The sequence below is a fragment of the Martes martes genome (assembly GCF_963455335.1).
Source record: "Martes martes genome assembly, contig: scaffold_359, whole genome shotgun sequence".
Lineage (NCBI taxonomy): Eukaryota > Metazoa > Chordata > Mammalia > Carnivora > Mustelidae > Martes > Martes martes.
The window spans coordinates 34124-47541 of record NW_027666516.1 but is presented as its reverse complement, the minus strand read 5'-3'; the positions used below and the strand labels follow the sequence as shown (position 1 = coordinate 47541).

At 46.1% G+C, this 13418-nt stretch overlaps 1 protein-coding gene across 1 annotated transcript; it reads left to right on the top strand.

The window, feature by feature from the left end:
• Positions 1–563: 563 nt before the first annotated feature.
• On the top strand, positions 564–13063 carry SIAE (sialic acid acetylesterase; the record flags this gene model as incomplete). The annotated part of the gene is made up of 6 exons (XM_080831522.1): positions 564–741; positions 2119–2228; positions 2782–2915; positions 8866–9020; positions 10255–10444; positions 11837–13063. Coding segments are annotated over 6 exons (1019 nt in total), but the record flags the coding sequence as incomplete, so codon positions are not given.
• Between the last annotated feature and the right edge of the window lie 355 nt (positions 13064–13418).

The window sequence follows — 13418 nt, the reverse complement described above, 5'->3', positions numbered from 1 at the left end:
CTTCGTCTTGCTGTTGAAACCCCTTACCACTTGTTTGTACTTCTTTTAAGATTTATTTATTTATTTATTTATTTGACAGAGAGAGATCACAAGGAGGCAGAGAGGCAGGCAGAGAGAGAGAGGAGGAAGCAGGCTCCCCGCTGAGCAGAGAGCCCGATGCGGGACTCGATCCCAGGTCCCTGAGATCATGACCTGAGCCGAAGGCAGAGGCTTAACCCACTGAGCCACCCAGGCACCCTTGTTTGTACTTCTTAAGGCACTTAACTATATCTTGCCATGTATTTTGTGCAGCTGAATGTTTGACCTATTGTGTAGAATGTAAGAGCTATGAGGAGAGCCTCCGTGTCTCTTTATTTACTGTATCCCAGCCAATAGAAGGGCCTTTGGCACTCAGTCAATTTTATTTCATTCGAAATTGATTTGAATTCCCAGGATTACACTGGCAACGTTTGGAGTGCCAGCACAGTTTGGAGTGTGGGTGTTCTGCAGTGCCAAAGGTGACCTACAGGCAGCAGTAGAACTACGGCGTTTCTGACTTCTTTTCTTGAACTTTTCCTCAACAGAGAACTTAGGCCATGGGATTTTCACGTACATGTCAGCAGTGTGCTGGCTCTTCGGGCGCCACCTGTACGACGTCCTGCAGTACCCCATCGGGCTGATGTCCTCCTCGTGGGGTGGGACACCCATCGAAGCCTGGTCTTCTGGAAGGCCGCTGAGAGCCTGTGGTGTTCCAGTGCGAGGGTAAGAAAGTATCCTGAAGTCTGGGAGAAAGATCCAGGAAACTTTATAAGAAAGAAGGACAATAGTTTTCTCTGGAGAATCAAGTATTTGCTGAATGTCCAAATAGGTATTGAATGTACGTAACTTATTTCACGAACACGTCAGGTGTTTTTCTCACTGTCCTTGGCACCGGCCTCATCTGAGGATATGTCAGGAAGCCATTACGATCTTTTTCCTTAATAGCGAATACTTACTGAAAGCTTTCTCTATGTCGGATACTGTTGTAATCACTTTCTACGCATTAACTCACTTAGTACTCCCGACAGCTTCTAGAAGTGTAGATACTATTAACCTAAATCATATATGAATAAAGCTGCCGAGTCTCAGGTTTAGTAACTCACTCACGGGTACAACTGGCAAGGGGCAAAGTCTGGCTTCAGTGTCTGTGCTCTCAGCCACCATGCTGTATTGCCCATAAGAACAAAGAGTCTAACAGGAAGAACAAATATACGCGTGATCAAAGAAATTTATTTGATTATGAAATACTTATGATGAGAGCACCATCAGGAAAAGCAGGATCCGGAAGAAGATGTGGAGTTGGGGAGAAAGGAGTAGTTAATAAAATCCCGACACTGATATTAACATGGAGATTTACAGGATGTGAACTGCTTTCTCAGACATGGTTTCATTCAGTCTGGGAAGGGGTGGACTTGAGCTCTTGGTATAGCTCAGGTAAAGACATGCCTGTGGGGGAGGGAGGACAGTCAGCTTTGGAACTGAGAGAACGGGAGGGATCTCAAGCCAGGCTTCCCAGATCCCTGGGGACAGGAAGGGACTCTACGGACTGTGCAGGGAAGTAGGCATTATTCTCATATACAGCTGCCATGAGTATAAACTCATCTATGTATTTTACAGAGAAATTTGGGAATGTGTTCAAAGCCTTGAAAAAAATATGCCCTTTGACCCAGGAATTTCACTTCTGGGAATTTATCTTAAAGACATAATTAAGCCTCTATGCAGTAATTTCAGCTATAAGGAAGATAAGAAGAAAAATTAATCCAAGTGTCCATTCACTGAATGCTGGTTAGATAAAATGTCTGCATGAGACACTCACAATAAAACACTCCTCCTCTCTGGTCTTAGTTACCTTATCTGGAAACTGGGACAGCCCCCTCTGGACTCACAGAAAGCTGACTGATACACTTACCCCAGGGAGAACCTGGATAGATATGAAAGTTGGAGGCTGTTCACATGGGAAACAGAGTGGTTCAGTCTGATTCTGTGTAATTTCATGACAAGTTTACCCCAAGTGAAAGCTGGATAGACACCCAGTTTCGGGATCATCATGTCATCGGTCACTAGCTCTCTCGTGACACTTGTGGATCTTATCAATTGCAGGTTCATTCAGTCTGATTCTGTGACGGGTCCCAGTAAGCACTCTGTTCTCTGGAATGCCATGATCCACCCACTGCATAACATGACTCTGAAAGGGGTGATATGGTACCAGGGTGAGTGCTCATTCTGCTGTCTCTCCATTGTATCAGTTAGCTTCTGCTGCATAGCAAAGCAGCCCAGCACCGAGTGACTTCAGACAATAATAGTTTTATTCGGCTCACCATTCACTGGGTTATTTGGGTAGTTTTCCTGTACAGACTGCTTTGGTTAATTTCTGTTGGGATGTCTTATGTGTCTTTGGCCACCTGGCAGGTGTCTGATGGCTGGGTGACCTAGGATGGCTTCTCCTTCCTGTCTGTTTGTTGAGACCAAGGTCTGGGGCACCATGGTCTCAAGTGGCCTCTCAGCCTTGAGCAAATTAGTTTAGACTTCTTTATCATTGATGTTGCAGTGTCAGGGTTCCCCGTGCATCAAGAGAGAGAGAAACCCAAAGCTGAAATACTTTTCAAGCCTCTGCTTGCAGCCTGTTTGCTAAGGCCCCCTTGGCCAGTCCAGAGGGACTGCAGGAAGGCCCACTCCCTAAGGGCATGGATAGAGGTTGGGGAGCAATGCGTGGCCGTGTCTGCACCCACCCCAAGCCCCTCTCACAATCTGGACTGTTTTTAGGGGAGTCCAACGTGGATTTTAACAGGGACCTGTACAATTGCACATTCCCTGCGCTCATTGAAGACTGGCGCCAGACCTTCCACCAGGGGTCCCAGGGGCAGACAGAGCGTTTCTTCCCATTTGGATTTGTCCAGGTATGTGTTGAGGGAAGGAAGGTTTGGGTATTGGTGTAGGGGTGTGCTGTGGAGGTCTCTTTCCTGGGATCCATATTCCTTTTTTTGTCCTCATTGTCTGGTCAAGAAATGAGTATAAGACTTAATTCATTTCAGTTCACAGATGGGACAAGTGCATCTGCAACATAAGGTTAATAAGTGATTAATACTTAATAAGTGATTAATGCTTATTAACATAAGGTTAATAAGTGATTAATACTTATTAAAAAAGGTATATATGTGCATTAAAGCTATTTAAAAGTAAGCAAAAAAGAAGCTGAAACATTTTTTGGTCACTCAACCTCCACTTTATTTATTTTATTTTATTTTTATCTTTTTTTATTATTATGTTCAATTAACCAACATATAGAACATTCTTTTTTTTTTTTTTTAAAGATTTTATTTATTTATTTGACAGACAGAGATCACAAGTAGGCAGAGAGAGAGAGGGGTGGGGGAAGCAGGCTACCCACTGAGCAAAGAGCCCAATGCAGGGCTCGATCCCAGGACCCTGGGATCATGACTTGAGCTGAAGGCAGAGGCTTAACCCACTGAGCCACCCAGGTGCCCCTCAGTTAACCAACATATAGTACATCATTAGTTTTTGATGGATGTTCAGTGGTTTATCAGTTGCATATACATTTCTAATTCCCCAATCCTGACACAGGCAGACCTCTTCTGCTCATGTGTTTTTGCAATGAGATCCACACCGTACTTCTGCCTTAATGTCATATTGTGAGCAGTTTTTCATGCCAGTTTCTTAAGCACAACTTATAATAATTGCAGAATACTTTGAAATACAGCTGTATTCTAATTTATTTAACTAGTTCTCAATAAATGGGCCCTTAGGTTGCTTTAAACATCTTGTTTTTAAAAGCAGTAGCATGCTTATTTTCCTTGTGGCTAAATCATTGCATACACACTTAATTCTTTCCATAAGATAAATTCCCAGAAATGAAATTGCTAGGTCAAGTTGAACGTTTTTTAAGGAGTTGAACATGTCCTCAAGTTTCTTTGTAGAAGTGTATAAATTTGGATTAATTGTATACTCTCAGCAGGTATGTGTGAGAATGTCCACTTCCCCACAGCCTCCCTAACCAGTGCTGCCCCTTCCCCACCAACGGCGAAGTTTTGCTCTCTCACTGCCCACCCACTGCTCGTGCTCTTTGCTTGGAGCAACCTTACTCTCCCACACTTTCCTAGCCAACTTCATGCCTCAGACCTCAGCCTGGGTATCAGGTTAGGAAGCTTTCTGTGAGTTTTAAGCATCTGGGGTACTTAGCACCCTTTCCTTCTCCATGTTACTTTCATGTCAGTTGCACACATGACCTCGTTTTCCTGGATCACATTTACGTCCCAGTACCTTACTGGTTGGCAGTCATTAAATATGGCCTAACACATGAATGAAAAAAAAGTCAAGAGAAATCATACTTTTAATTAGTGGCAACTAGTTGGAAAGATTCTGCTCTCCTCTTGCTGAAAAGGAAGAAATATATTTAACCAAGTTCATAATGGTGTTGCCTTACCTGTTCCTTTGGCCCCTCCAAGACATAGACATCTTAGCAGGGTGGTCATTCTGACTTGCCTGGAATATAGGAAATAAAACAAGTAAGGTGTTAGAAAAGCGGGGCCCAACTCACAGTGTGATAATGGGATAGACTTTAATATTTGAATCAGACACACGTGCGTCCAGCTGTCTGGCTCTGCACGGCCCCCAGATCCCTTGCGCTCGCCGTCCTCACATCTCCCCCACCCTGTCCTATTTCACCATACCTTTTTTTGGATAAAGATTTTTATAGACCTTCTTTCCACTTATAATTACTTTACAACCATGTTCTTTCTCCTTTCTCACATTTGTTTTGACTTCAAAACAAGATGATTCTACTCATTATTATCAAAATAGCAAGCCCTGTCATCAGCTCTGCATTTCTGTTGGTGGAAACTCCATTTGGACTTTTGAGGTTCTTTTTTTGTCTTTGCTGTGTAGATGGTGATTTGAATGTGACTTCAGCCAATTCTAACCATGTGTCGTATGCTTATTATATGCCATGAACTGTATAAGGTGCTAGAAATAGAGCGTGAATCAGAGAGACCTGGTCCTTGCACTCAGGCCTTTCTGTTTTGTGAGACTAAGTCCCTTAGTCTCCTGGCTTTAGCTGATCATCATCGACAAAAATCTGTTGGTTGCTTGTAGAAAGCTGAGAATGCGAATATATACCTTCAAGGGGACATATCAAACATGACAAAATAGTGGCTCAGCACGTGGATGTGGAGCTAGTCTGCCTGGATTCAAATCCAGCTCTGACTCCAGCCATGTGATTTTTAAAAATATATTTAACTTATTTGACAGAGAGCAGAAGCTGGGGAGCAGGGGAGGGAGAAGTGGGCTCCCCGCTGACCAGGGAGCCCGATGTGGGGTTCCATCCCAGGACCCTGGGATCATGACCTGAGCTGAAGGCAGACGCTTAACCCACTGAGCCACCCAGGCACCCCTGAAATATTATTTTTATTATTATCTTTATTATTTTAGTTATTACGTGAGTTAATCCATATAAAACCTGGCCCATGCCAGGTAATGTTAGTGTTAATTATTATCAATGTGAGAAGTCAGAACTTCTGGAGGGACAGTTGGTCTTCGAGGAAAGATGAATTTATAGTGGTGTTGAGTTTGAAATGATGGTGGCAATAGCTAGAGAAACGTTAGAGACGGAGGACTGGAGCTCAGTGGCGTTAGATACGTGTGTGCGAGAGGTAGTAGGAAGGTGATCTGGAGCGTGTGAAGGGAGGAAGACCAGGAGGCTAGGAAGTCCGTGGGAGTATGGTTTGTACGAAGGGTCTGGAAGAACAGTGGAGTGGACTGCAAAGTGCAGTATACGGTTGTAAAGTCCCCTGAGTGTGGCCGCTTTTATATTCTGTGGCCAATCATATGCCTTCATTAGGAGCAGTATTTCTACTCATCACTATGGGAGGCTGAGCAGCACCCTAGCAGATCTCAGATGGGGAAGACAAGAATTTCATTTGGGTGTGGAGTGTGCTGGTGCCTCCGTGTGGCCGCTCTGGAGCAGAACAAGCCACGCAACTGGCCGAGTGCAGCAGGAATTCTCCCCGCTGCCATTTTGAAACAACTTCCTGGGCTGCAGTGGCTGCATTTAGCATTTCTCTCTCTCTCTCCTAGGCTAGTACTTACCCTAGACTCTTTCTGGTAGCTTTGTTGCCGTGATCCTCATCGCGACACTGGCTGGTGACCATGGTTCTGCTCTCAGTCTTCTGGGGGTGGTGTGGAAAGGAGTAGGGTCACTCACAGCGTCTTCTCACCAAGTTCCTTTATGAAGCTTCAGCAGCTTTTATCATTTCATATGTTCAAGCAGATTTGCCTAAGCGAGTTTAATAAGAGAAGTGGAAGTGTCCCCTTAGTTCCAGATCGTGTCCTTTCTTCTACCATTGCAACCTTTCCAGGGTTTTCCTGAGGATTTTCTAGAAGGTCAAGAAGCAGAACACTTCCTGTGCTCAAAGCTTCATTTGGCCACATTTGTCAGGATGATCTCAGGTATTTGCTGGCTCAGAGAGTGAGAAGGCTGGGGGAGCAGTCTCTTCATGACGTAGCTCCCCTGATGGGGACAGAAATTTTCAAATGGTGTCCAAAGATAGTGTGGTTGCTCGCCCAGACCATTTGCTAGCTTGTGGCCTGACTGCCTGTTAGATCACGGCTGTGAAAGAGGGGTGGTGGGTTGATGCCTCTCACTGGCCGGACGGGGGCTAAGAATAAGGTGCGGTCTAATTCAGAGAACGGGGTGATATAAATACCAGAGAAGTGAGGAAGGAAGGGTTGGGAGCACATGCGTCTGAGTAATATTAAAGAATTTTCCCAGGAGCTCTGTCCTCTGCAGGAGGAGGAGTCTGTTGACTTTAAGTCGAGATGAAAGCGTTTGCTCAGGATGTTACAGAGGCAGACGCCCTTTTACTGCCTTTACTGCTCCTGCACTAGTCTGAGGCGCCATCCTCTCTCCCTTGAAGTCTTGCCTCCTTACTGGTCTTCCTGCTTCTACCTTTTCTCCCCTTTACGATATTCTCATCATTTCAGTTAAAGCCATCCGTTGAAATGTAAGCCGCATCAGAAGGCTCCAGTGGTCCCGCCACGCGAGTGAGGTCAGCAAAGCGACAGGCGGTCCGCCCCTGCCGCCACGGCCCGTCTGACCTCACGCCCTAACTCTCTTTGCCTCACTTGCCCCACGTCAACTGCACTGGCTGCCTTCGTCTTCGAGCACACCAGGCATACTCGGCCCTAGGGCTGGCCATTTTCCTTTCCTTCTGCCTGGAAAGTTCTTTCCCTGGTATGTTAGTTTTCTGTTGCTGCGTAAAAAATTTCTGCATATTTAGCAGCTTAAAACAATGCTACACACATTTCTTATCTCACAGTTTGTGTGGGCGAGGAGTCTGGCACGCCTGGCTTAGCTGATTTCCTCCACTCGGGGCTGCAGTGAAGGTGTTGGACAGAGCTGGGGTCTCAGCTGAGGCTTGAGGTTATCTTCCAAGCTTAGGTGGCTGTTGGTAGAATTCATTTCTTTGAGGCTGTAGAACTCAGGGCAGCTGACTTCTTGAAGGCCAGCAGGAGAGAGTCTCAGACTTCTCTACCCTTTTTTAAAGAATTCGCTGAGTTGGGCTCTGCATCTACTCTTCCTTTGGTTCTCTTGAAGTCAGCCGATAAAGGGCCTTACCTACATCTGCAGAATCCCGAGATGGGTGTTGTCCTTTGTCTGGGTCCCATTCCCTATCCAGGTGGTTGCCTGCTTCTGTCATTTTGTCTTTTAGGTTGTCTTATTCCTGCCCATCCCATTTCTGCTGCTCTCCTAGGTCAGACCTTTTCTCTCATGTGTCTAGAATGTTCTAGTAGCTTTTGAACCAGTCAGCCTCTCTGCTTTTGGGCTCTCTTCTTCACAGAATCATTTGCATGATCACTAGATTAATCCTTTGAAATAGTCCTTTTATCATTTTCAGTGGCTCTCTAATTTCTAAATTAAGGTTAAATTCACACAAAATTAGCCATTTTAAAGCATTCAGTTCAGTGGCATTAGTACGTTCACAGTGTTCTGCAACCGTCACCTCCATAGTGATCCCCTGTTGGTTGTGGGGGAGGTAGAAACTCTATCCAAACACTTGCCTCACCGTCTTAACAACATTGTCTTTCCTACATAAACCCTTCGGTTCAGCTCAATTAGTCTCTCTCTTGCTTTCAAAATTGCCTTTCTCTTTCTTGGGTTTGCATATTATAAGATTCTGACATATCCTGTTTGTAGTGACTACTCATATTTTCTGGGCCCATCCAAGTTTTTTTTTTTTTTTTTTACATATTCTGAGGCCCTGTTGTCTTAGAATAATAAACTTTAATGCAGAGTACTTGCTGTCTGTGCCTCCATTGTAGCATTTAATTCATGCTATTTTACATTACTGTTTATTAACATTTCTTATGTACCGGTCTGTCCCCTCAACAAAGCTGGGAAGTACTTGTATGAGTTAGCTATTGCTATGTAACAGATCGCCTCAAAACTCCATGGCTTAGCATAACATTTGCTATAGCTCACATGTGTGGGTTGCTGGGGGCTGGTTGATCTTGGCTGAGCACCACTGAACTCTTTCATATCTCTGTGGGTCAGTGGCAGGTGGGGGAGGGTGACTTCTACTGCATTCTGCTGGGTGGAGAATATCACAGGCTCAGCCCAGATTCAGTGGGAGGAGAAATAGGCTCCGCCTCTTGATGGGCGGGGCAGCACAGACACACTGGGGTGTCGGGGGAGGGGTATTCAGCCACAATGGTAAGAAGCTCACTAAGTACTTGTTGAATGAGCATTTGAATGAATGAATGAAGCAGAAGCAGAGTCTGCTTATGAAGAAGACTCTAGGACAGGATTCTGATGCAACATTCTCTGCTTTCTAGTTATCTTCATATCTTTCTGCAACCTCAGATGACACATTCCCCCAGATCCGTTGGCATCAAACAGCAGACTTCGGCTATGTCCCCAATGCAAGGATGCCCAACACTTTCATGGCAGTAGCAATGGATCTCTGCGATAGGAAGTCACCTTTTGGCAGGTACGGGTGCTTCTTGGGCTTTGTTTGAACAATACTCCCTGTTCTTTGTCTGTGGCCTTCACTCTGAGGTTTACTTGTGAGGGGGCAAAGAGTGGGTGCTCTAAGGACTGGACCTTAGGGGCATTATCTGTTCATCATTTACACTGGCAGGGGCTGCAGTAACTAAAACCCTCCACGTCTCAGTGCCTGGTGCAAGGACATTTTATTTCTTGTTCACACCACATGTCTGAAGAAGGTCAACAGAGGTCATCAGAGAGGTTTTGCTGGTTAGAGTCATTCACAGATTCATAGCGACACATTGCAAGTTGATCTGGGCTTCCAGGCACCTTAAAGTCTCCCCCTGGTGGTGAAAGGAGCTTGTGCTCCCATCGCATTGGCCAGAGCAGGTCATCTGGCTTTGCCGGGCTTCGAGCTTGGGGAGAGCAGGAAGTGGACTTCTTCCCTGAACTCAGAGGGACAGTGACGGGATATCTGTGAATGGCTCCAGTGACTACCGCATGCTAGCTGTGGGATCCAGGGGGATCTGAAGTGAAATGGGGCCCAACTCATAGTGTCTGGTTTATAGTAGGAACTTGAACAAATATTTATTATTTTATTTTATTTTTTAAAAATTTTATTTATTTATTTGACAGAGAGAGATCACAAGCAGGCAGAGAGGCAGGCAGAGAGAGCGGAGGGGGGGTGGTGGTGGTGGGTAAGCAGGCTCCCTGCGGAGCAGAGAGCCCGATGTGGAACTTGATCCCAGGACCCTGAGATCATGACCTGAGCAGAAGGCAGAGGCTTAACCCACTGAGCCACCCAGGCACCCCCAAATACTTAGTTTTGAACAAATGAAGATTGATTGATCGAATGAATAAAACCTGGAGGGGACTGAGTGATGAACGATGGATTCAGACGAAACACAGGACTTTGAGTGGCTAGAAGAATTTTGAGTCAGCTCTCCTCCAGTGCCTTTCATCCCTCCCTCAGGGACCTTTATTCCTTCCTTCTAAGTCACCTGCTTTTTCAAAGTTTCTCACCCATAGGAGGCCCAGAGCCCCATTCATAGTCACGATTCACCATGTCTCCTAAACTGACGAGAGCCACTGGTCACCAGCTATTAGATTCAGTCAGCTAAATTCTTACCTTCCTGAAGGGTGCTTTGTGTAATCCTTTTCTCTTTTTTCTTTTTTTTTAAAGTGTGGTTACTGTGGAGCTCACACCCAAAGTTCTCTGCTTGTTCTTTCTCCTGTAGCATCCACCCTCGAGACAAACAGACAGTGGCCTACAGGCTGCACTTGGGGGCCCGGGCTGTGGCTTATGGTGAGAAGTTGATCTTTCAAGGACCACTGCCTGAGAACATGGAACTCCTGGCTGACAAGGGGCTGCTCAACCTCACGTATTCACAGGAAATTCAGGTGCAGAGGCAGGACAAGATATTTGAGGTGAGAAGAATGTTCAAACAGTAGGGGTTCATCCTGTGTCGGGAGTCAGGGTTTTCTCCACACTGAGGCCCATCTCTAATTGTAACATTTCTGTGAGGCAGAGCTTGGCTTTTAGTAGGGTGGAGTTTATCTCAGAGGGGTGACTGAGTAGCTATGAATTCTTTCACTTAGTGGCAATTTCGATAGGACAGTCCAGGAAAGGAATTCACATTAAATATTCCTTTTGTATTTCTGCTCCCAGAGCAGCCATCTTTGCTCTGGTAAGGGCCTGCGGCTTTGTGTGGGGGTCACCTATTGAAAGATTCCTTACTCCCGAGTATTTCCCTCATCCTTGGATGTCTTTTTATATCACACGATCCCAAATTCTAATATTTTTTTTGAATTTAGTGTTTCCTTTGAGAGGCTTAGCTTGGGGGTTTGTAACTCAGTGTGAATTAATGTAATGAAACTACTTTCTTCTAGTATCTAGAGAGGGATGTTCCACTGTGGAACGAGGGCTAATAATTAAAGAGCCTGTGTAGAGGTCTTCCACGGTTGGGCGTGTGGGTTGAGGCATTCCTCTTGGAACATGCACATGAGTGTCTCTGGGAACCTGAGGCCATCAGGCTGGATGGGGCCAGGGGAGCAGTATATGAAAAGAGGGCACTGGAGGGAATGAAAGAACATGAAAGACCGACTTGAATTATACACTAGCTTATCTAGGGCTGTCCTCCTCTGGCATCCCAGCTACAACACCCACTGGCCTCAGGTGCTTGGGCCGCACTTACCGCCCTGAGCTTCTGTGGACACTGGGGCTAAGGTAATTCTAGCTCTCCAGATGTCTCCATGCTGAGTTCGGTGCTCCCCTGTAGTCAGCGGCTGGCAGTCTGCCTGTCATCCGGACCCAGAATCCTAGTTGGGAGCAGGACAGAATTTCACCTATGGGTACTGGATAATTTATGTCCCCTTCCTTGGATTGTTTCTGGTTGGAGAGAGGCTTATTATCCAAGGTCCCTTTGTGCCCCTTCCTTATTCTCTAGCTCCTTTGGGCGGGCCAGAGCGCTCGCAGCAGCTGTACTGCTCCATGGGCTCAGTTCCTGCCTGCTGGGCCATCTGGTCAGACGAGGATGTTGCTGGGAGCCTTCTCTAAATGCTCTGTGTGATGATGCCTTCTTGTCTCCCTGTCACTGAACGGTTTATTGATTGATTGATCACATGAGCATTTCTCATCACACTATGGCTGTGTTGACCAAACCCAACCTGAACTCGGGTTTGTTCTGGTTCTCGTAGGAAAGGCATCGTTGGCTAAGCATGGCTCCTTCTCTCCCTCCTAGTCTGTCTAATGAGGAGTTTCCAGTCTCTTGGAATGGCCTCACTAACCCAAGCATTGTGATGTTATCATTCTCTTGTTAGATCTCATGTTGCCGTGACCGTCAGTGCAAGTGGCTCCCAGCTCCCATGGACGCTTTCTCAGCCAAGACGCTGGCCCTGGATATCCGTTCTTGCCGTGGCGCTCTGGCTGCTGTTCGCTACGCCTGGACCACGTGGCCTTGTGAATATAAGCAGTGCCCCCTGTACCACCCCAGCAGCGCCCTGCCAGCCCCTCCCTTCATTGCGTCCCTGACGGACCCGAGGCGGGGCAAGCACAGCGAGCTTGCTGAGTGATGTAGTGGCCTCATGACCCTCATCTTGGACTTAAGTGTGGGTCCTTGAGATTTGGGCATTTAGGTGTTGAAGTGATGACAACTAATGCTTTTAAAGGCAACTAATAGCAAAGCCGCCTGGCCAGCTCCCAGCCAGCACATGGTTGTTTCTAGATTCTGAATAGGAGACAAGCCAGTGCTGGCAGACAAACAAGATGCTTGCCTTTTGTCCCCTAGACAGCCTAGTGTCTTACTGGACTAATTCCCAGCTACAAACAAATGCAGCCTGTGGCATTCACTTGCCTTGTGGAGAGCGTGAGGTGTCCAACTTTTGCCACCTTACATCCAGCGTTCGGTGGAAATACACGGCTGGAAGAGATTTCAAGGCTCATTATTTATGTGTTCTTTACAGGATCTGGCGAGCGGTTACTGAATCTCTGTACAAAGTTTCTAAACTTCCCAACAGTTCTTCCTTATGTGGAACTGAACTCTTTCTAGCCCTATTTGTGTTCTCGAAGCCAAAAACAGTTCTGTTCCTTCAGTCTAAATAATGATAATGTGACTGTCTGAAACCAACCAGCCCCGTGTGCAGGCATGTGGGATGGCGCGGAGGGGCTGCCTGAGGGAGGAGGAGATGGGGGTGTTGGTAGCGGCCCGGGAACGCATGTGGGCAGCCAGGGATGGGTGGGGGAGTCACAGGCTCAGGACATGACAACAGAGGTTCCTGAGAAGCAAGCAGGTTCAGTATAAATCTCAGGCTTTTTAAGGTAAGAGGTTTACCTATAAAAAGGATAACCCAGATGGAAGAAAAAAGAGGCTGAAAATAAAGCTCCATGATAAGCATGTAGAAAAATAATCCAGATGGGACAAATGTGAAAGCGCGCTCTGTGTGGACTGTTAAGAATCGTAATGCTATTTATTGGTTGATTAAAAACAGCTAACAGCAACTTGATAACTGTGTCATCTATTGGAATCTGGAAATAAAAATATAATCATTAATGGCAATTTATAGCCCATCAAAACTGGGTTAGGAACAGGTTTGTAAATTGTCCTCTGAAGCATGAGTAGCTTCCTCTCCCTTAATGGGAAAAAGAACTAAAGCAAGAAGCACCTGACCCCAGGGGCCCCGGTGTAGCTCCGAGCATCCCCAAGTCAGTGCCAGGATTTATTTTGTAAAAAACCAATACAACTACACAGTCTGCAAGGAACTTTGGCTCCTCAGAGGGCTTCTTGGTGTACAGTTAACTCCCAACACCCATGCCTTGACCTCATATGCATCTGACCTAAGGGGAACCACGAACCTAGGAATAGACTCCTGAGAGAAAGTAAATCTGCCCTCCCCTCTGCCAACA